General features: G+C 35.3%; 1 protein-coding gene across 18 annotated transcripts in view; it reads left to right on the top strand.

Annotated features, from left to right (window-relative positions):
• The window catches only part of BNC2 (basonuclin 2), a 427,090-nt gene that overhangs the window by 253,316 nt on the left and 151,160 nt on the right, over positions 1 to 22,614 (top strand). For all 18 annotated transcript variants that reach the window (XM_042964289.1, XM_042964286.1, XM_042964283.1 and 15 more), the window contains one exon: positions 22,451 to 22,553. In XM_042964289.1, the coding sequence (XP_042820223.1) occupies positions 22,451 to 22,553 (103 nt within the window). The remainder of the gene's footprint in view (positions 1 to 22,450; positions 22,554 to 22,614) is intronic.

The raw sequence follows: 22,614 nt of genomic DNA, 5'->3' as shown, positions 1-22,614 counted from the left end.
AAGTGTGGAGTGGGTCCTGTGTTGCCTTTAAATGGCATCTCACAGGAACACTGCCCCCTTTCCTCTATATTCCTTTATTGTCTCCATCCCTTGGAGCACCTGGGTGGCTCAGTTGGTTAAGTGTCAACTCTTGATTTCGGCTCAGGTGATGATCTCATGGCTGTGACGTCATGAGATTGAGCCCCACATTGGGTGTTGCAATGAGTGTGGAGCTTGCTTGAGATTCTCTCTCTCCTGCTCCCTCTGCCCCTCCCCTGCTCACATGTGCATGCTCGCTATAAATAAATAAATAAATAAATAAATAAATAAATAAATAAATAAATAAATAAAAGTCCATCCCTCCTTATTTTCTCATTTTTTTTTTACCTCTGAGGTTTTTACTTTTATCCATTTTAAAAACTGAATACGTATTTATTTCCCCCCAAATCCATTCTTCACAGTCTGCTAGAGTGATTTTTCTCTTTTAAATTATTATTATCTTTCAAGAGAATCCCTTTTAAAAATATTTTTCTCAGTTCTCTCAAATTTTGGTCTTTTGTACATTGCTTTATTCACTGTTCTAAATACACATGTAAACTAGTTTATAAGTAATCAGTTCTCTTACTTAGGACCCCAAACTTGCTCATCATTGAAGTTGGAAGCCCTCTCTTCCATTCTATGAATGGATCTTCTGAATGGCTGGTTTAAAAAAAGATCGTTCTTGAAAGGTTGGACTAACTCCTTATTAAATTTCACCCAAGTATATCACTGTGTACCCTGAATTGTAAAAATACTAATTTCCATGGCTCCGTTCTACTCTGGCACTTTAATATAGTCCTATATCATATTTTTTGAAATTCTCACTTAGGTTCCTTCTCTGACAGTAAGAAAAACTTTAATTCAATTCATCTTACATGTTAAATAAGGGAAAAAAAACTTATGTAGCACTTGATATTTCATGGTACTCATGGGACAGAAATGAAGATTTCAAAATTTTGAGGCAGTAAGCCTAGTGGTTTAAGAGTCCAGATAGTAGACTAGATTTGGCAGGAGTCAGAATCCTGCATCAGCTTTGGGAAGGTTAGTTTTTGTCTCTGTGCTTTGTTTTTCTTACCTATAAAATATAGCGTATACCCTCCTAATAGAGGAACGTTTAGGATCAAATAAATTATTCTGTGTGGAGTGTTTAGAATAGTGCTTGGTATATGGTAAGTGCATGGGAAGTGTTGGCCAGTATTACTATCAAACTCTGTGGACAGGATATAAAATATGCAAAGAAAATAATATATTCTTTTTTTTTTTTAATTTTTTTTTAACGTTTAATTATTTTTGAGACAGGGAGAGACAGAGCATGAACAGGGGAGGGTCAGAGAGAGGGAGACACAGAATATGAAGCAGGCTCCAGGCTCTGAGCTGTCAGCACAGAGCCCAACGTGGGCTAGAACTCACGGACTGCAAGATCATGACCTGAGCCAAAGTTGGCCGCCCAACCGGCTGAGCCACCCAGGCGCCCCGAAAATAATATATTCTTAAACACACTATTTTAAGTAGGACATTTCCTCTCTTCATTCTTATTTATTTGTAGTGAATTTGGTACTTGTATTGATGGAGCCTGTTCAGCTTGTTTTAACAAAGCAGTTGAAGTCTTGAGTGTGCTGTTTTTAAAATAACGATTTGTTTTTTGACATATATGAGAGGACGTTTTATGAAGTCTGTATTGAAGGAGATATGTCCATTAAGAAAATTTATTCTCTATTTTTAGAATTCCCAGGAATGAGGGGATTTGTTTAGTATAGTAACCATATTAGTTTAACTAAAACAAACACATAAAAACAGACTGACATCCAGAAATATATTTGTCTTTTGCTTTACAAGGTCTATTTGTTTATTAAGGTAAAATGCATATAATTAAAATCCACCACTTACAGTGTACAATTCAGTGGCTTTCAGAACAGACAATGTTGTGCAGTTATCGACACTATCTTATAAGATCTTTTTACTTGAAAAGGATTTATATTTAAGGAAAGTCATGCAGCTTTTTAAAAATAAACATAGTAGTTAAGTGTTTCATAAAATTAAAGCATTAGAATACAATGAAAATTAACAGTATTGCTGCTTTTGTAAAAAAATGTTTTTAAGGAAATGTACAGGTTTGGGGAGAGAAATAAAGACTGAGAGAAGTTAAGATAGAACCTAGATACTTTTAATGTTACATTTCATTGAATAAGCAAGAAAATTATTAATGCTTTTAAAATCATGAACTAATTTGAACAAGATAAAAGAAACTATTTTGTCAACATCCAACTCAAACTTGAGACCTTTAATATTATTTATATAAGATTTTATTTAGAATGCAAACTCAAAATGTTTTTTGCTAGAATTTATATAACCTTTGTATCTTTTTACATTTGATTTGAGTAAGGAAAAATTAACAATTTGTGTGAAAATTTTAAACATGTTATAGTCACAGAATAGTTCGTACAAGATGTTTTATAGGACATCTAATTTGTTGGAGCTTGAGAGAAAGGTTTTTAAGAAAACCTAAACAAAAGAATTTTAAAGAAAAAAATTACATCTTTTAATGCTTTAAGAAACTCAGCTGAGATTATGAGCGGGAACACTAATGGGAGATTTGAGGTATTGGCTATGAAGCTCACTTCAAATATTACCGAATAACCTCATGTTATTGCCAGATGTCATAGTACTTCCATCCTCGTATATTCTTTTGTCCACACTGAAGCATCTTGAACAAAAGAGGATGTTCTGGTTATTTGCTATCTCTATTATAAAAAAATGTTTGAGATCTGCTTATTGCTGATAATATTTATTTGTACTATGGATACTTAATGTTTCCAAATGATACCCTTCAACCAAGCAATTCTGTACATGCACAACAGAGTATGACTTTTAAAGTGGACTATACAAGACAAACCTGTTAAATGTTTGACAAGTATTTACATGGGTAGTATTTAATAAATTTACATTTGTTTTTAAATTCACATTTTAAAGAATATGAAATTAAAAATTTTTAACAGATTTCAAGTTTTCTTCTATAATACTAGCATTCTGTCTGATGCTGAGGGGAAGTAAATTTTACTTTTATCCCTGTCACAACCCACGCACCTGGATATAGTGCTGGATTAGAGCCTCAGTCTTGACTTTGCATTGAAAGTGGGAACATTCCTGTTTGCAATGCCTGATTTCATCCTTTCCTGGACTAAGGAGTAGGATTGCTTTTGCTTCTTGATTTAATCAAATCTAATACTAGTTTGACAATTGGAGGCATAAAGGGCAACCATCAACAGCTTTTCAAAACATAGAATGCTATTCCAAAACAATATTCCAGTAATGAAATTTATTAGTGCTTCCCAAAAGTTTTAGTGGGGGACCCATAGAATGCTCTTAATACATACAGTGAGGCAGCTCCTTCTATTTCTAAAGTTCATCATTTTGTTAGGTAATATTATATATCATAATACTATAGGGAGTGAAGGAATAAGATAGAGGAGAGAAGGAGTTGAAATGAAGATTGGGAAGCATTAAATGATAAAAATCCACCTTCCTGGATGCAGTTAATACAGAAATGTAAAAATGTTCCCATCTGTCTAAGCCATCATTTCTGATGTAGTCCCTGGAGGAAGTGGCTGAAAAGTCATTTCCACCTAATGGGTTGTTAGGTTGCTTCTGTACAGTAAGTTGGTGGTTGCAGCCCACTTCCTCTAAGACAAAGGACTGTGTCTCTAAAACCCCATCACAACTGACACTAATTGGCATTGCTGTCGGCCCCGAGCTGTGAAAGCAGGCCTGCGTGGGCATACAGTGGGGCACGCTGGTGTGTGTGTGGCACCAAAGGGAGGACTTTTTCTCAGATTTTGCTAGTGGGTACGTATATTCTGCTTTTACTTTTCTGACCCCTGTTCTGGCAGTTTATATCATCTTCAGCATTGTTATTTGACTTGGGGAAAAATTCGATGAAAGGCCCTTTGCTGAGCACTGCGTCATTGGAAGGTATCCTCACCTTTTATAGTGTTGGGGCTTCCAAATGTTATCACTTATGTGTGAAAATCTCTCTATTAAGTAATTAAAATTATCAGTAGTAAACATAGTTAATAAACAGACCACCTTTTACCTCATATTTTTATGCATCTAATAAACTAACATTTTTGTTTTCTTATTTTCTTAAATGAGGAGCCAGAAGAGGGCATATCAGTCTTTCAAAAATCAGTTTGGGAGCCATTTGGCCCAATTCACTTACAATTACTGTAAATTAGGAGAAGAACCTGCTTTGTATTCATAAAGGTCTGGAGCCAAAGGATTCAGTTGCTGCAAGGGGTTTGGAATGACCAAAAAAAAAAAAAAAAAAAAAAAAAGAAAGGAAAGAAAGAAAGAAAGAAAGAAAGAAAGAAAGAAAGAAAGAAAGAAATGAAAGCAGATTAGCACGCTATCCTTAAAAATTTTTAAGTATGTCAAAACTTGATTGCTGTATGTGTTCCAGACTTTGATGATTATGTACAAGGGAGGGGCCTGGGAAGCGTAGAGAAGCATAACTGAGCAGTTATATTGGAGGGGCACTTTCCTATACATTACTTTTCAAAATGTGCAGATATTACCTGACTTCCATTTGTAGTGAAGTGAACTGCAGTCATTGCCAGTTGTAGGCAAACTCTCTTTCTTAAATGCATATTGAAAAATTGGTGAGTGGTGGCAGGAGGGAGGAAGGGAATTACTAAGGGAATTGATTAGTCATATGAATCATTCATGTCTCTTCCCTGCATCCATTTAAAATGCAAACGGATAGCCATTTAGGCACCCAGACCCTGGCCCTTTTCTAGCTTTCTCTTTCCCCCTCCATCAGTTTCAGGCTCAGGGGTATGTAGTGGGATCTTGCTTAGCAGTTGGCTTGGACCACAGCTCCCTGTGAAAGGCTCTGCTTTCTAACATTGGAAAAGCTCATGAGGCCTTCCTCAGGAAACTGCTTAACTTCTCTCACAGTATCCAGAGGGATGTGAAACAAGTTTGGGGTTTCCCTTGGCCCCTGAAGTCCTTCAAGCAGAGAATCACCTTGCATTTATGTCGTTTATTTAGTTCTCAGCACGGTTCCATGCCTGTTTTGGGCACCAGACCAATACAGACTGTTACAGGGCTGAAACTAGGGTGAGGCCACTGAGGTGCCAAGGGTGCGAAATTCTAAGGGTGCACAATCCTCTCAGGATTGTGCTTGGTTGAGATGCTAATTCATTAATTCTGGAGTGTGGTCCTGGCAGCCTGTACTTCTGCAGAGTGCTATGGATGATTCTTACAGTATCTGTTCTGTTTTATATCTAATAGATAAGGGCTTTGTTTTGCTTTGTTTTTTAAAGAGGTGGAAGCATTTGGCTAACAGCAAAAGAGGATGGAGATAGTGCTCAGAAACTTTTCTCAGCACATTGATAAATCTCACCTTCATTGTACAGACTCCCCCTTGCTTTATCTATAGTGTCTAAATAATAAAAGAAAAGATGCATCTACACTATTTTCTGTGATTCCAAATGAAAGCAAGAAGTAGTTTCACATTGGAGGTATTATTAGCACACATTTTACAATTCTCACCCCCTGTCCACTTTATATTCTTTGTTTTCTCAAAAAGGTAACATACCTGACACCTGTGCAGAGTCTTAAGTTATTAACTCTTCCCATATAATCTAATAGCCTCATGCACAAACAAGCTTTAGTAGCTGGTACAACACTGCTACTTTATACCACTTTTGGCACCAGAGGATTTTTCCTCATCCTCATTAACTTTTTAAAATCAAGCAAGATTAGTTTGGGGGAATAAATCTCTATTTTTTAATGTTTTGTTTTATTTATTTAGAGAGTGGGTGAGTGCTCATGAGTGGGGAGGGGCAGAGAAAGAGGGAGAGAGAATACCAAGCAGGCTTCATGCTCAGCACAGAGGCCAACATGGGGCTCGATCTCATAGCTGTGAGATCATGACCTGAGCTGAAATCAAGAGTGAGATGACCAGTCAACTGAGCCACCCAGGCACCCTGAGAAATCTCTGTTTCAATGAATTGACAGAATCAAAAATTTTTGCATGGAAGTAAATATTGAAAATGTTTTGGCAGTTAGAATATGGCTAAATAAGCATTATGTAGTCTAACTCTAAAATTTGTTAATATCTAGATAAAAGGTAAAAAGTTCAATCTATCTGTAGAGTAGTAGTCTAAAGGAAAACAATACTGTGCACATACCTACCAATTTAAAATTCTGTCACTCCTACTTTACTTATATCCAAGGCATATCATCTGGTAGCTGTGCTTTGTTGTTAACTTGAACACAGGTAATATATTTTACAATTAAAATAATAGCCTCAGATTTACTGGATATGATCAAACACAAAATATTAAAACATGTTCACTGCCAGTTCTGTGGATATTCAGATAATATTTCAGTTAAATCATATGAATTGTGCTTTCTTGATCTATTTATGGTTCACTCAAGTGGAATGGACTAATTGTCCAAATAGTGTAGGAAATAGTTACCTTATAATACTGTGAAGTACTTGGCAGAAATATAGTTTATACTCTGTTTTCTTGGGTTCTGTTTGTTTTTGTTTGGCAGTGATGTCCAGTTTCATGAACAGCAATGTCTGTGGTCTGTGGTCATCTACTTACGGTCCCTCTGGAATTATTCAAAATACATAATGTAGGCTAGGCATAGGCTTTCGATATATTAGGGTTCTGAATGTGGGTGACTGATAAATGTAGTAAAACTTTATTGGTTGCTACTGTCTTCCTTTATCATTCTTTGTAGACCACCAAAGCTAGTTTGTGTGTATTTGATCATCCAATAATGTATTCACTTGTCTAAGGGTAATCATAGTGAAGAGGTGGAGACACCACAACATATGGAAATACCTTCTGAATCATTAAAGAAAAATTGAAATGTATCAAAGTGTTAAACATCTTAATATATTACCTCTTTTTCATGTATTGCTTACCTATTAACCAGTATTCTGTAATACTCTGAGCATTTCATTCCTTTCCAGAGCAAGAGCACAGATTGAGAAGGTTTCATCTGTGCAGGGAATTCAGATTGACTCCCTCACCCTACTTTTTACCTTTACTGGAAGACAAATCGAGGGAGGTGTTCATTTGGAGATGTTAAATGGGTGTGTGTGTGTGTGTGTGTGTGTGTGTGTGTCTGTCTGTCTGTCATTGAAGGGCAGTTGTATGTAGGCTTTCGTTGACAGCTATCACTGCATCTTGCAGCAAGGGAATTAGAATTTTCAATTTATACTTCTTATTCTTCGACCCTAAGAAAGTTGTAAATTACTACAGCACAACTTATGATTTAACCCTTCAAATCATTTGAATATGGTTGATGTTAAACTCCTATCCCTGATCACTTTGCATTCAGAATTTAGTTGGGAGGGAGCAGATGATATGTTGGTGTTTCACAACTTCTGGCCTTGTCTTTGGAGTAACAGGGTTTTAGCACATAAAAGCACAAATGCTTCGTGTGGACAGATCACATACGTTTTAGAAGTGTTGCTCTTTAATGCTCAGTTGTGTTTGTATAGTGTGAATCGATTCTTCAGAGGCTGAAGTTTTACATGTAGCTGTCCTTGAGGCATACTCCTATTAATTTATTCATATTAAAGCCACAACATGATATTTTTAGTAACACTTGGATCAAGGAAGAACAGGGGCAGCTGCAAAAAACTGACTTTAAAAAAATGTATTTTGGCGTTTGGCTTTTTAAAAAATGGGTAGTAAGCTATCTCATTGCCAGATAGAAGCAGTAGATATTATTGCCCAAGGATATATACATTGTCTGTGACCGAGGTAGTGCCTGGCTCCTGAACTTTGACGAGTTTGATTTTCTTTTTTTTGATGTCAGGTACTGTGTATGTGTATCTGCATGTGAAGTGTGTGTGTGTCAACTTTGGCAGCAGAAGGATGGTGATGGTAGAGTAGAAGAAGGTATCTCTATAATGATAGACCTAAAGTTAGAATGTTACTAATACTGCCTTGAATATTAGCAAGGTATGCATCATCAAAAGAAGATGCTTTTTTCTAGGATATCTAAAATCTGTCTTCCCTCTAATGACTAGTGGAGTCTACCACAGCCAAGCTGACTGAGAATGTTAACCTCTTGTCACTGTTGCCTGAATTTGGATGATCAGGAAATTATTTCTGTACAACAGCTTGCATATTTTGGTAGTGTATTCTATATGTTTTATGCATTATGTGAATTTTATGGTGTCTATTTTCAGATAGGTATCCCTGGAATTAGTAGATGCTATTCATTCACAGACATTTTAGCAGATTTATTTATTTGTTTGTTTATTAAAATTCTCAAGGTATTACACATGTTATGTCTACTGAAAAGCTTTCTCTGCTTTTGTTTTTTTCCTTAGTATGCCAATACTTAGAAACATGATTTTAATGTAAATTATATATTGATAGCTTCTTAGCATTCTATCAGATTGAAATTTCTTAGAAAGTTATGCAACGAAAGATTTGACAGATAAATGTAAAGTGTCGAGCAAGTGATATGAATAGTAACTGAGATTTTGCTTCATTTTTGTTGACTTTCTGTGCTATTATTAATATTAGAATATGTGGTTCCTGGTCTGTGCAGGTATGTACGAGGGTCTTTTTTGTCAAGGGGTTATGCCTGCCTATACCGAGAGACAAATTATTGCTTTGGAATCCTTAATTATTTAATAAAGAGATTCTATGAGATCTCAAAATACAGATTTAATACCTAAAACTAGAGGGGATAAAATAGGAAAACCAGACACATGAAAGAATATCATCTTTATGTAAGAGATGAATTATGATACTCAAAATCACATCTAGCTTTATAGAAAAAAAGGAGTAGATTTATTCTATACACTAAGATTATAGGGAAAATGACATGAAAGCACATGCTGATAAAGCTTGTGCCTTCTGGTGTATAAAGCAAATATCTAAATATATATCTGTTTGTGTCCATATACAGAGTTAAAGGACAGTTTTCCATGAAATAATGCATTCCTTTAGAATTGCTGTACATTTTCATAATTTTTAAAACATTCCTATTGTAACCTACATCAAAAGGGCAGCCAGGGTTTTTTGTGTCTGACTATACATATGCATTATAAAAAAGTGAGTCTACTGTAATTACCAGTTTGCAGAGCGAATTCCTGCAGGGTTTGTACTCTCCCCATTAGTAAAAGAGATAAGTTGAAATGTATTAAAATTTCACTGTACAACTGGGAGTTTTTGTTCACAGTAAATGTGTTAATGTTTCTTCATTGCTTGACTGTTTGTGTTTAAATTTAGGCAGCGTGCCCAACAGGGACAAAATTATAGGATAAAGCTATGTATAAAAGAAAATCCTTCTGAGAGCACCAATAAGGCTCTTTTTAAAAATAAGCAGTTACATATAATAGTACATGGCTGTAGCCACAGAGAAAAGTTTTATCTGTCTATTTCAGAATTATTGGAATTTTTCTTTCCCTTGTGTAAAGGTTAAGAGGACTGAGTTTATGTCAATAGCTAATACACTTTGATGTAAAAACATCTATTATTTTATTTAGTGTTACTCCTGTAAAAAGAAAAAAAGATTCCTTTTTGTTGTCCTTATGATGAAGAGAGGCTAATAGCATTTTGAGAGAGAAGTGATAGATCACATTTTCTTCCCTGGGAAAGGAATTCTTTCTTGTTAAGAATTCTAATTACAGCCTGTTACATTTTTTGGAGCGTTTTTCTCTACTTTTCTTCATTGCCATGAACTTAGTAAATACATTTATTCACATAGATAGACTTACATTAAAAAAAATTAATCTGCAACCACTATCACCTAGTGTGAGTACATAATGAAATCCACAAATAGAGGATAAGGCTAGTATTTCTCTGTAGTGTAGAGTGGGCAGAAGTTGAAGTTATCTGTAAACACCGACTATATACCCTTTAGCCAGCCCGCTCCTCTCTCTCTTAAATGTGGAAAATGTATTGTAGTTCCTACTGTTTGCCTTTTATATTTTTTTTGTCTGCTTTTCCATACATGAAGATGAAAGAATTTGCCAGTATCCATGTGCCATCTCCATGGCCTCATACCACAGACCCACAATACAGACTATGTAAAGAAGCAAAAATAAAATATAATTCCTCATCTTTGAATGTTGCTATCAGTGTTTTGTAGTCTACGTACTGATAATGTATATGGGTTTGCAGAGATATATGGGGAGGGGGTGGGGATGCATGTGTATGTGTATGTTTTCATTTGTTTGGATTCATACATCCAAGTACCCATAGGAAAATATGAGAAGCTCCATGAATATTTCCTGTTGTATATTAGCTTTCCATCATAAAATGTATTTTTCCCCTTAAAATACGTTGGTTCACCAGAGAGAGAGATACATTTAATTCTTCCTCCTCTACACTGTTCTTTAAAAAGTAAATTTTTAACTGATAGACCTTGAAGTCCTTTAGAGCTATTACTTTCTTTTGGCTAATTCGTACAAAGGCACCATATGAAAATTGGATTTTTGATCTGATGGAGTGATTTTTGAGTTCTTATGAACCATTTATAGTCTATCAAGTAAATCCTTCTTAGTTCACGGATTATTGACCCAATGGACCATATTAGCTGCTTCGAAGCTGTTATAGCCCATTATGTTGATTCAGCTGACACACATGTGAACCCAGTCCACATGCCCAAGATGACATTAACATTGTTCTGGAAGACTCCCTTTTTTTCCACAAGGCTTTCTATTTATTTCTTAATTTTTAAGAGTCAGCTCAGAGTTCCTGACAGCCATTGCATACGTTTCTCCATTTGCTCAGTAATGTTGAAGCATTTGTTAGCAGCTAGATGGTCTGCTTTTCGCCGTCTTTCTCTATGAGTATATGTCTCTCTTTTGTCTTTTAACCAACTGATCCTTACAAGAAAAAAGAGAATAATGTTTTTTCAATACTCTAGGGCACGTTTTACCCTCAGATGCTTATAGATTCCATAGAAATTTGTGAGGTTTCTCTGAGCATTGGAATGTAGCTCTTTGAATTTGAGACAACTACCTTTTAGAAGAAATGATAATGTTGTATTTGTGTTTTTAAAAAATGTATTACCTGAGAGGTTTCACTTGAAGAATTCTGGTGACTCTAGCCAGTGGTAAAATCAAGATGTGCCTTTAGTGATTTATATGAAGCTCTAATGAAGCCAGTCCAGGTCTCAGCACGGACCCCTGGGGAATCTGTGACCTAACATAAATAACGTATAAGAGGGCATGTAGACTGTTCATCATCTCATTATTATTATTTGTAATGGGTATGATTCCTGAGGTGATATCTGCTCTTGGGCAAAAGAGACACATTCTTTCATAATCAGACATAATTATGATGTACAGTTATATATGCACAATGGAAAGTATTAAAATGTTTATTGAGATACACTCCTTATTTATGGGCAATCCCAAGACATGTAGAAATAAGGTGATATAAAATAAACCAAGTGTTCTTAAGGATACCTTGTGTCACTTTTTTTAGATTTTGGCCTTTCTTAGTATAACCATTTTAAAACTCTACAAAAAGCTGCTCAGACTTGCTTTCTCTGTCTAAAATGTACCATTTTGTAGAAAATCCTAGTATAAATTAACTGCTTACTTAGCAGTTTACCCCACCTTTTTAAGTTGCTTAAACCTTTACCCACACCTCTCCCTTTGAGTGTAGTTTTGTCCACATCTCTTACTTCGTTTTAAACTCCTGTTGTAACTGAAAAAAATGTATATCTGAGGAAATCTCACTGTGGAGGGAGGGTAGCAAGGGGGATTATTTCGCTTCTTGCCTTTCATACACAGGCAGAGTGGAAAGAGCCCTGGATTACTAGATGTGGCCATTTAAGGACATCTCAGAGCCTCATTTTCTGCTGTTTGAAAAATCTCTAATTTGGGGGATTTTGATGATTAAATATGAGAATGTATTTGAAATATTATGCAAGCTTCATAGCACTGTACAAACGTAGGATATTATTAGTCTCACGAAGGCTGCCTCAATTGGCCCGGGTAATCAGAGTTGTCATCTGGAATGATACACTCTAAAATGCAACAACTTGTCTCCCTTGTTGCTTCACTGGGATAAATTCTTTTCACAAACCTAGAGGAGTAAATTTAGTTAAAAGGTCACCCACCTTTTATGTTCTTGCTTGGTAAATGGATTGATTACTGTGCTTGGCATTTGAAATAAGGTGGCTAGCTCCTTTTGTAGAGGATCAAGATTTAGAGGTACTCCTTCCTTGAAGGAGTCCTTCCCACGCTGCCTGGCAAAGAGAGGCATCATCAAGTCAGGATGGTGTCTTACATTTGGGCACAACTTGGGATAAGTCTTGGGTTATTCCTGCACCTCTTTGCTTGGTCACCAAACTCTGAGGTCATCATGCAAATCATCGTTCCAGGGATTGAAGCTGCTTCTGAAATACCGGAACTCAGGCTTTCTCTTGTCTTGCTTCTTGCCTAATGAGGAGGTATTTCTTTGTAAAGTGCTTAAAGGTTTATAAATCTTCTTGCATCTCATTATCAATCCCTTCCTTATTAATGTCTTCCCCATCATATTATATTAGTAATTGTTTTCATGAATGCCACCGAGAAATGTAATCATATTACCACCTTTCAAATTGCATTAGTGAAAATGAATAAAATGTATATCAATGGAATACAAAATCGCTGATTCAACATTAAGGTGAAATGAGATGAGTATTGCTTAGCATTCATATGATATCAGAGATGCTTTGGCTCCTTATATAAAGTTACGCATTCTGGTAAATGTAGACAGAGTTTAGTTAAAATGGGTTACTTTGTATGGTGAGCTAATCCCTTATTTTCAGTAGATGATAGGTATGTTCATTGAAAGAGTATTTCCTTTCTAATTATCACAGCTGCCTGTGTGAGTAGTCTGTAAAATGTGTAAGCATACAGCAGTAAATGGAATATCTTAATTGTTAACTGTTAGGTAAGAAAATAAAATGTTTCTGCCCAAATTGAAATGCCTTTTCATTTCCTGTTTCTCTAATATTACTAATTGCCTAACAAAATAGCTTGTATTACCATAGGCCTAATTTAATTGGGGGGAAAAAAACATAACACATGCACTCCAAAGCCTGCATGTGCTTTGATGCCATAGAAGCATGGATATTTTCCTTATATAATTGGCTATATCCCGCTGTTGATTTTTACTCTGAACTCCTAAATTATTTAAATGGGGTCTTCCTCATGTCGATTGATAGTAGGTTGTGGTCGTAAGGTAATGACTACAGATGCTCATTGGATCCATGTCTGTGAAAATTTATGTGCCTGTGTATATGTCTCTTTCTCCCTGTTTGTGTTTATGTATTCACACAAAGTCATGGAAACATTAACACTCATGTGTAAACATTTACTCAGAAGCTTATGGTTTCCCCTCTTTGCTCCCTCCCCCTAAACCAAATTTGCTTCATGACTTTTGCTGAAGTAACTTTTTCATCACAATAAATTGAGGAATATTTTTGCTAGTATATATGGCAGAATTCATCATTATCAGTTTTTAACAAATTCTCTTAGTTGTTTTAGTATCCTGATATTAGTATGTGAACATAACTGAGAATCACCTTCCCGGCCCCCCCAGTCTGTTGAAGAATGTCCTAGATTTTCCTGATGGAAAAATAGCAGTGGACTTAGAAAATAATTGCCAGTTTTTAAATGGGTATATTAAGTTTTAATATTTTCAAAGCAGAAGGTATTTTCAAATTTAAGCAACAGTGAAATTTTTTCATTTGCTTTCTGTTTATCCACTCATTTAGCATTTGTATATTGAAGACCTACTAGGTTAAAGAAGGGTGTTCCATTACATTATGTATGCTATCTCACGAGTTAAGTAACACCTTATGAGGGAATGCTATCTTATGAGTTAAATAACACCACCAGTAGAAACCAGAGGATGCAGTGAGTTTTGTCCCTCATCCCTCTTAAACAACTCTAGTGAGATAGAGTTCATATACCATACATTCTACCATTTAAAGTATACCATTAAATAGATTTTAGAATATTCACAGCTGGGCGCAACCATCATCATATTCATTCTGGCACATTTTTATTACCTCAAAAAATCTTTTAGCTACCCCTGCAAGCCCTAAGTAACCACTAACTACTTTCTGTCTTTATGGATTTTTATGTTCTGAACATTTCGTATGAATGGAACCCTATATATGTGGTCTTGTGAATGGTTTCTTTTACTTAACATAATGTTTTCAAGGTTCATCTGTGTTGTACTATATATCAGTATTCCTTTTGATGGCCAAATAATATTTCATCATATGAATATGCCATATTTTTTTTTATCGATTTTGCCACTTGATGGAGGGATCATAGCTTAAATTTTTTTTTTTAATTTTTTAATTTTTATTTAGTTTTGAGAGAGCGAGAAAGCGAGCGGGAGAGGGGCAGGCAGGGAGAGAGGAAGACACAGAATCTGAAGCAGGCTCCAGGCTCTAAGCTGTCAGCACAGAACCTGACACGGGGCTTGAACTCATGGACTATGAGATCATGACCTGGGCCAAAGTCAGACGCTTAACTGACTGAGCCACCCAGGTACCCCTTAAAATTTTTTTTAAATGTTTATTCGATTTTGAGAGAGAGTGAGACACAGTGTGAGTGGAGACAGCAGAGAGGGAGACACAGAATCTGAAGCAGGTTCCAAGCTTGTAACTGTCAGCATAGAGCCCGATGCAGGACTCGAACTCACGAACCGTGAGGATCTGAACTGAAGTCAGGCGCTTAACCAACTGAGCCACCCAGGCGTCCTGGGATCATAGCTTTTAAGAAAAACTCAAAATAAAGTTTAAAAATTCTGGATTTTAACAGTAAATGGTGTTGAAAGGCCGCTTTTCCCCAGTGAATCTCTTTCAATTATTTTGGAAGTGTTTATTGTGAAGATGATGTATTTCCTTGATCAGTAATTTTATTCTCGTGGTGTTTTGTTGAAGTTTGACCATCTTTGAATTGTCCAGCTTTTCATCTTGACCAGGTTTACATCGTTGACATTTGGCCCTTGTAGCGAGTCTGGCCTTACTGTGTATTTTCAAATCCTCTGATTCAGCCACAAAATCTAGTTTTTGAAGACACCAAGAAGTTTCAGAGCACAAAGGTACAACAAAATGATCGTTTGATCAGGTTGCTATTTCTTCGTATGATATTAAAAACATTGAGACAAATTCGAAGGAACATTTTATTGAAGGGTTAATTTTTCAATTTCAAGTTTATCTTACCACCAAATATGATACATACATCTGCTGTAATTTTCCATTGTGAAATTTTGAATGGGTTTTGTTAAGCAGACAGCATTAGCTTCATTGCTTCTCATTTGCTGTTGTTACTGTTCTATTACAAGTAGTGGCATTTACGTACAGTTCAACACTCTGTGGATCCTTAATTTTTATAGTACACCTTATAATCACTGATAATTTCTTTTTGTGAACTCTGTGAACATTGCACATTCAAACTCGGGTTTGTATTTTTCTGGTATAAATGCTGAAAACATACCCAGCTTGTTATAAATATAGATTTATATTAATAGTCTAATAGAGTTAGATAAGACTTCTAGGTTGTTATAAAATTTCTTTGTGGGATATTTAAAACCTTGCATCTTTTGGTCAGTGTTCAGTGTCTGTTCAGCTCATGCTGTTGTATCTTGCTTTGCAAACAAGGATTGCAAAATCCTGTAGCACAACAGGGGGATATACCTTTGCTTTAATCCTGTATGAGTTTTGTAATCAAGTAAAAGTCCATTTCTTGTGCTGTTGTCTAGTTCATATTGGCCCAGTAACTGTCCACCATGCAAAAAAATTGAGTTTTCTTTGCTCAGACTGCAGTGTGTGTTGGACAAATTTAGGATACTGAGGAGTTCTAAGAGGCAGTGTCCTATAGATTTTCTAAGTGTTAGTTGACACTCATAGTACTTTTATTTTATTTTATTTTATTTTATTTTATTTTATTTTATTTTATTTTATTTTATTTTAGAGAGTGTGTGTACTCATGGGAAGGGGGAGAGAGAGAGAATGAATGAATGAATGAATGAATGAATGAATGAGTCCCAAGCAGGCTCCACACTGAGCAAGGAGCCTGACAGGGAGCTCGATCCCACACCCTGGAATCTTTTGACCTGAGCCAAATTCAAGAGTCAGATGCTCAACCACCTGAGCCACCCAGGCATCCCTCAAAGTACTTCTTTGGAAAGTTGTTTCTTTTCCATTAGGTTTATGTATCAGCTGTGTGAAAATGAGAGGGGAAAAAACTGACCTGAAATTTGTACAGGAAGCTATTTTCTGACCATTACTGTCATGTGAATTCTTTAGAATCTTTGTGACATTGCTATTGAAGTACTCTATTTGTCTTAGGTTTTCATATACAAGATTTATAAATGTGTGTGGAAGTCCCACTAATCTCTGTGCATCTTTTTGGCCATTCTCTTCATAATGCTTGGCAACCATTGCTTTGTAATTGCTACAGTGTAGTCTGTGACATAATACTTGGCTTCCAGATTTGTGAACAGATAATTTTATTCCACATTTTTATTTATTTATTTTTAAGACCAAAGTCATTCAAGGACGATTTTCCTACTCAATAAAATGGTTCACTTGATCTCTGTCACCATGTGTATGTACCTTTCTTTCTTGGACTTGTGTGTTCAGAGATGAATAACATGTAGTGATGACTTAATAAGAGTTCATAGTAACACAGACTATTTTGTAGCCTCATGGAGGATTGGCCAGTTTTACATATTTATATGTACATGTGACTTCCAAAGTAGAAAATTCCGTTTATTAAGAAATTTGTTGTTAAAAATAAAAAAGGTAAACCTTGTCACTTACAGCCATCATAGGCAATTAATTTGTATACTTAGAATCTACCCACCTACATTTACAATAGAAACTTATAGGACAGAATGGATGCTATATTAATGATTAGCTCTTTCCATAATTCAGTTTTAATGTAGGTCACTTGAAGGGAGCTCCTGGCAAATAGTATTTCTTGTGGAAAGACAAAACCTAGAATTTAAATTTTTAATTTTTTGTTCACTTTGTATGATTACTGCTTCAGAATATATGTCTTATGTTTCTAATTGCCCCCTTGCCTTATTTTGCCTTTTGTTATTTTATATTAATATGTAACTTGTGTACATGTCCCCAGATAAGAAACAGCTAATAGATTTATTAATTAGACTTGTTTATAGTTCTTTTATGAGGTACACTAAATATTAGCTGAAGCAACCATCCATGTTTTCCTGAGAAATGTCATTTGGTGAGAAGATTGATGTTTAGCTCCCATATTCTTGCAGAGTTCAAGCCTGCTATGAGCATAATAAAGCTGAAGAGACTTCAGTTTTCGTGATAACAGAATCTTATTTGAATATGGCTTTGGAACTCATCCAGAATACTTTCAAATGCACTCTAATTTAATATTCAAATGTAAAAATGTTACTGCTCAAACTTTGATTAAATATTTTTATTCTAAATTGGCCTATTTTATTTTAGATATACTTTTGAATGTCAGTATTTATAATTTACTGGTTTAATTGTATGTTTTCTTCCTTTCTCTGTAGAGAATGGATATAAACTGATTAATAATTGGGAAATCACCCTGTCATGTAAGAGCCATGTAATATCCATATAAACATTTCTGATCCCTAATATTAAAAACAAATACTAATCCCTGTCGTGCCTATCTTAGAGGACTATAGTATGAATAATATAGCATCATGTATGTCAATCTATTCATTAAGACTATGTGTTAAACATTTTATAAAGCATTGGATAAATAGCACATTGGGAAGAATCATGGGGGGAAATTCAAATATAATATATGGAAAGTTTCTTAGTGTCATAAATGGTTTCCATTTACTGAAACTTTTTACTGTTACTAGACACAGTGCCATGGGCCTTATAGTCATTATTTCATTTAAGTCCTTTGACACTTGTGATGTTATTGCTACTGTTACAGATGAGGAAAAAGGCTCTGAGAATCATGTATTTCAAGTGCCTTTTGAGTACCTGTCATTTGCCAGTGTACGTTGTAATCTCAACAAACGTGTTGGACTGCCCTCATGGAGCTTAAATTCTAGAAGGGAAGACAGATATTAATCAAGTATTCACACAGATGAATAAATACATTTATACGTAATAGATTATAGATAAGTTGCAGATAAATATTCACAACTGTCTTAAGTGCTATGACAGAAAAACCCCTTGTGAAACAGGAAACTAATGGGGAACTTGACTGGGAGATGAGGGCAGCTGCCCTCAGGAATAGAAGTAGTATTCGAGTTAAAATCTGAAAGATGAGCAAGAGTTAAGAGTGTACAGTGGGGGTTGAATGGTGGGCAGACTGAAGGGCTCTGCCCAAAGATTGCCTGACTGAATGGGATTATAATTCAAGGTTCTCGGTCATACGGAGAGTTCACACAGACCTGGGTCGGCTTCCTGTGGCTTTATTAGTTCAGTGTCTTTAGGCAGGGTACTGAATTATCTCCACCTTAGTTTCCTCATTTGTGAAATAAAGGTAATGATAGTGCTAACCTCACGGTATTTTCTGAGGATTAAGAGAGCTAATGTTTATAAAGTATGTGACTTTAGTAAGTAGAAAATGGCAAATATCCAGTAAGTCTAGCTATTATTAATGATACTAGGTAATAGGTTACTGTTAAAAAATTTTAAATCCTACCTTTGGAAGAAGAAAAGACAGAGGAATAAAAAGAGATGATTGCTTCTCTAGCCCTTTTGAGGGCTTCCTTCTCTTCTTAGGGTCTTTCCTCTACACCTACTGCCCACAAACTCTGTCAAGTCCCTGAACACAGGGACTCTGCCATCCGTTTCTTGCCACTTAACACAGTACTTGGCTCCAAAATAATGGTTTTTGCAAAATGATAGTATTTGAAGCTGGAAGAGGGGATAGAATTGCCAAAATAAAAAATGAGAGAGCCTGGCCGTGGGAAACACCTGTATTTATTTACAGTGGAGAATGAGTGAGAAGTTGTTGCCAGTGAAACTAGGATCGTTGGTCTCTACAGCCCAGGAATGAAGGAAGAGTGCCGGAAGCTGCACTGAGGTCTCAGAAGACCAGGAGAGTAGAAAAAGGGACCAAAATTCATGAGAACATTCCTTTTGGAGAAAGTTTCAGGAACGTGTGGGACAGAAACCAGATTGCAAAATTAAAATGTAGGTGGTTGTGCGCAAGTGGAAGCAGTAGGTGTTGGGTGCATGGATTTTTCTTTCAAGAAATCCATGGTAAAGGTAAGCAGAAAGAATAATTACTTTTAATAAGTTGCAGGCTTAAGAAAATTTATCATTGTTATTGTTCTGGGGATTTGTCAATGCTGATCATGTAAGAACTGAGAAAAGAAAAACAGAGCACTCCTGATGAGTCATGGAGGGGTTGATAACCTGAGATAGCCAGACCTGCATGAAGATCCCTGATATATAGGTGGGAACAGTCTGACAGTATATACTGTCTACTCCTTTCCTGGTGTCCCCTTTCTGCCACCTCATCGTCATCTCTGGATTTTCTATAGTTGAGAGTGCTCAGCAGTGAGTGGGAGGAACTCACATGTTGGCTGAATGAAGGAAGACATGAGTATGCTCACAAAAATGAAAGCTTATCCATTTCTACTCTTCCCAGCTGTCTCCTTGTAAAGCATGTGCATTTTTGAGGCTTAACTGCTTTTGATAATTTTATGATAATTTATTTTCTTTAAGTGTGGGTGAGTTGGCAAGTGATCACATTGGTTCTGTTTTGTTGTGAATAAATAGTATGTCAAAGTTTTATGCTGTTTCAAAAATGTTATTTAGAATAAAACTTCCTTTGAAGCCACAATAGTCTCTTACTCAAAATATTTATTTAGACCATATTGTTTAAATATATATAATTCCCTTAAGGAACAATTGTAGTCTATAAAAATCTGAATTTAAAACAAGTAGACCTTCTGGAATTCATAGAAATACAAAATGGATATTCCAGTGTTTAAGTGTTTATATACAAAAGGAGTTGAGGTGTTCCAATGTTTGTGTGTTTAGGTACAAAAAGAGTAGAATTCATAAAAAAAGGATGATGAACTTAATTCCCAAATGTGCCAGATGTATAAAGTTACTTAGGTAGAGAAAATATTTAAATCATAAACTGGTTTAGAGCAAATGAATAAATGATTTAATCAGTGAATAAATAATTATACATAAAAATAAAGCAAATCTATAGTCTCTTAATTTGTTCTGTCCTGAATGTAGCAATAATTAAAATTGACAAAAGTGTGCTTTAAACACAATATAAAATTAGGCTATTTTTGTAAAATAATTAAATATTAACAAAGTAATGATTTAAAACATGTATATCTTTTATGCTGGGGTTAACGTATAATCCTTGAGAAATCATTTTATTGGGAATTTTTAAATTTTGGTAAAGCAGAGGTGATTTTTTTTGGTATATTTTTGAAAGCTTTTATTAAAGCTGTTCAGATTACATGAATATTTTCATTTCAATGTGGTTGCCATATCTGAATTTATAATTATATAGTTTGTGAAGTGCATTTTTTTTTCTTTAGTAGAAACACCTCCCTCTAAACTAAACTGTTTTGTTTGGGTTTGGGTTTTTTGACCATATTACAGTCAAGTTGTGAGTTCATTAACTAATGAACATGTTATTTAAAGAAGCTCTTTCTAACCTGTTACATTCTGATATATTGCTCAGTCAGTAAACTATTGAAATTGAAATAAGAAACTTTGGGAGAATTATTTCCTCATATAACCTACAAATATATATATTATTCTTGCTTAGTCAGCATTTCCTTTGGTGTTCCTATTTCTTATTAGTAATTCTTCAAATCACGATACATAAAGCAAAGTTTCACAACCTGGCTAATACATAATTGGACTGTTGACATTGGAAGACAAACCCTGAAATACCAGGCAGATTATACAATTGTGTGTTTCCCCAGTGGTAATGGAGCAGCAAATTAGAGGTGGAGGTGAACTAAGGAAGGAGTCTATCGTGAAGACAGACTCTTATTGCAAACCGAACAGGGAAACTATAGATTTAATGTTCATTAGTGAAAGTGAAATACTTTTCAAACTTGCCTGATAAGGGACAGTAAAACCTGTCCAGTTTTACTCTCTGTAAATGGAATTGGCCCAACAGTGTTGACAATATCTAAAATACTGTCTGTTATAAGTGAGACAGTTTATATAAAAATCCAAATGGAATATGAGCTCTAGGAGTATGAGCATCTGGAAGCTGTGTAAGTGAGCATAACTTTCAGTTGTAGAACTGCAGTTTCAGGTAGTTGCAGCCTCTCCTCCAAACACCACTCCCCCACCCCAAATCAGTAAGCATTGATTGCATCTAAAGTTGTAGAGCCATCTTTTCCTGGCAGTTCAGATAGTTACAGTAGGTTGTTAATCTGTGAATGATCGGACTAAGTCCCTTCTGTCTTCAGAATTTCCATGCAAATTAGAACTAAATATATGAGATAAATTTATTAAGTGTGGTCTAGGAGCATAAGGTCAGCTTTTGCACAAGTTTTAAGCATAGGTTTTTATCCATAAAAAGTTACACTTCATTTATGCTAATTTTCTGTGGATTCACTTTATAATATAAACTGGTAAAACGTTTTTAGAAAGTAATCGTAAAGAAAGTTTTTTGAGTGTGTTTTTCAGTTTTCTAAGATCCAGTTGGATTGTTACCAATATAAGATGTTTGCATAAATGGCTTTTCCTATTCCATATATGATCTAAAAACAAATTTAAACTTCGTTTCTTACATCACCATTAAAGTAAAAGGAATGTTGTTTTGTATTTTTCAAAATAGGAATGAAAATGAAATTAATATATCAAAATGGAAAAACAAGGAATTGGAAAGTAGATAAATAATACCAGAAGTATGTTAGATTTTATTGAGCCAATAGGGATGTCTTTCAAAGTGTATCTGAAAGATTAACAAAGCATCTAAGTGAAACTCAGCAGAAGAGAAGTAACATTCTAATAATATTTGTATGTCATGTTTTACTTTCACCAACATTTCACTTGAGCATTATTGTAGTAGAATGTATTTTCCTGCATTATTGCCAAGTGGATAAACTTAAATGGGAATATATAGTAGCAGCAATATTTTTTTCTGTTTGGGATCCCTAGCGTTACAAATCAAGCATCTTGTAGAATACATAATCCTTTATTCTTATTCTGCTTGGTCTACGTTTCTAATTTAAAGGTTAAATATGAATGGCATGAAACATTCTATTAGTGTGTGAGCTTTGTTTTCTTACATTTTTTTTGGTAAGAGATTTTGATGCTTTCCAAATTTATTTTTAAAACACTCCAGGCCCCTACCAACATAAAGCCTTTAAAAATGGAAGTGGATGTTACTTATTAAAGTGGTAAAGAAATACAATACCTTTGAACAGATGCTGATCCTTTTTTTTCCTCTATTTTTCAGGCCATCCGTTGCACACTGGTAAACTGCACGTGTGAATGTTTTCAACCGGGGAAGATTAACCTGAGGACTTGCGATCAGTGTAAACATGGCTGGGTGGCACATGGTGAGGAAAATCTGGACTTTTCTTCCTGTTCTTGTTAGGTTCATGTGAATGTGCGTATTTT

The sequence above is a fragment of the Panthera tigris genome, chromosome D4 (assembly GCF_018350195.1).
Source record: "Panthera tigris isolate Pti1 chromosome D4, P.tigris_Pti1_mat1.1, whole genome shotgun sequence".
NCBI lineage: Eukaryota > Metazoa > Chordata > Mammalia > Carnivora > Felidae > Panthera > Panthera tigris.
This window is presented reverse-complemented; position numbering and strand designations above follow the sequence as displayed.